This window comes from Triplophysa rosa, linkage group LG6 (genome assembly GCF_024868665.1).
Source record: "Triplophysa rosa linkage group LG6, Trosa_1v2, whole genome shotgun sequence".
NCBI lineage: Eukaryota > Metazoa > Chordata > Actinopteri > Cypriniformes > Nemacheilidae > Triplophysa > Triplophysa rosa.
In genome coordinates, this window is record NC_079895.1 from 3,739,679 (window position 1) to 3,741,137 (window position 1,459).

General features: G+C 45.0%; 1 protein-coding gene across 18 annotated transcripts in view; it reads right to left on the bottom strand.

Annotated features, from left to right (window-relative positions):
* Window positions 1-1,459, bottom strand: part of adarb1b (adenosine deaminase RNA specific B1b) — a 199,845-nt gene that overhangs the window by 17,496 nt on the left and 180,890 nt on the right. For all 18 annotated transcript variants that reach the window (XM_057335688.1, XM_057335684.1, XM_057335677.1 and 15 more), the window contains one exon: window positions 1,163-1,240. In XM_057335688.1, coding sequence (XP_057191671.1) covers window positions 1,163-1,190 — 28 coding nt within the window. In that variant the 5' untranslated portion in view covers window positions 1,191-1,240. The remainder of the gene's footprint in view (window positions 1-1,162; window positions 1,241-1,459) is intronic.

The window sequence follows — 1,459 nt, forward strand, 5'->3', positions numbered from 1 at the left end:
AGAGAGAGAGAGAGAGAGAGAGAGAGAGAGAGAGAGAGAGAGAGAGAGAGAGAGAGAGAGAGAGAGAGAGAGAGAGAGAGAGAGAGAGGGATATAGAAACAGGATCTGAATAACCAGAAACCCTTTTGCATCTCTCTCTCTCTCTCTCTCTCTCTCTCTCTCACTTACTCTCTCTGTCTCACTCACTCACACTCACACTCTCTCTCTCTCTCGCTCTCTCCCTCGCTCTCTCTCTCTCACACTCACACACACACACACACACACTCTCTCTCTCTCTCTCTCTCCCTCGCTCTCTCTCTCACACACATAGCCCTGAATCTCTCCTACTTTTTCTCAGTCATCCGCTATGAATCCATTCATCAGCATAACCTGACAAAATTATAATCTTACTTTCAAAACAGATAAAATACATTTAGTTAACATCTAACAATTGTTATTTACAACTCGTGGTGGAAAATCTACGGCAGAACCTCAAAAGCCCATCACATAATCCTAACGTTTCCTGCTCCTAAAGTCTAAAGCTGCCAGTGCATACTTCTCTATCAGAAACAGACGGCTTTTGGATATCAAAATATACTTATCAGCAGAAAATCTAAATAAGAAACCGTCTGCTTGACTCTGCACCTGTAATGAATGACAGGCTCTCTATTGTCATATGATTCAGCACAATAGACTGTAACATCTCCTCTGGGTTAACAACTCCGCTTGCCAGCAAGCTATTAATGTGGAATTTCTATTCACTGCGCTGCCGAATAAAGAGAAATACAGAAGAAACGCTGTCTACGTATCACTTCAGCGAAGTTGGTCTTCATATAAAGTTCAATTGTGAAGGCAGTGAATTGAGATTTTCTTTGAAGGGGAAACTCCCATAGCCAGATTTGAAATGATGGTCAATGTCTGGTTCACATTGCTAGTCTGGATAAAAAAGTACAGTACCCATCAAGGACATCTCCTTATGAACTACTACCAAGTGTCTCCAACACATCTTGTTGTCTTTCAAAGATTTGTGTGATGTGACTCTATTGGCAGGGATTATTTTGAGTGAGGGTCATAGAGGAGGTGGGGGGAGGTTCATGAACTGTTCAAAGTGCCACATTAGTAAAGGGGAGTGTGATGGGTGTGTGTGAAAGGAAGGGTCTGGGGTTCAGGAAGAATCACTCACTCATGTTCTCCTCCTCATCTATATCCATGGTGGAGAAATGCCTCGGCTGGCCCTGTGCCTGCTGAGCCCCAGCCACACCTGAGAGAGCGAGACAGAGAGCGAGAAAGCGAGAGAGAGAGAGAGAGAGAGAGAGAGAGAGAGAGAGAGAAAGCGTGAGAGAGAGATAGAGAGAAAGCGAGAGAGAGAGAAAGCGAGAGAGAGAGAGAGAGAGAGCGAGAGAGAGAGAGAGAGAAAGCGAGAGAGAGCGAGAGAAAGCAAGAGAGAGCGAGAGAGCGAGAGAGAGCGAGAGAGAGAGCG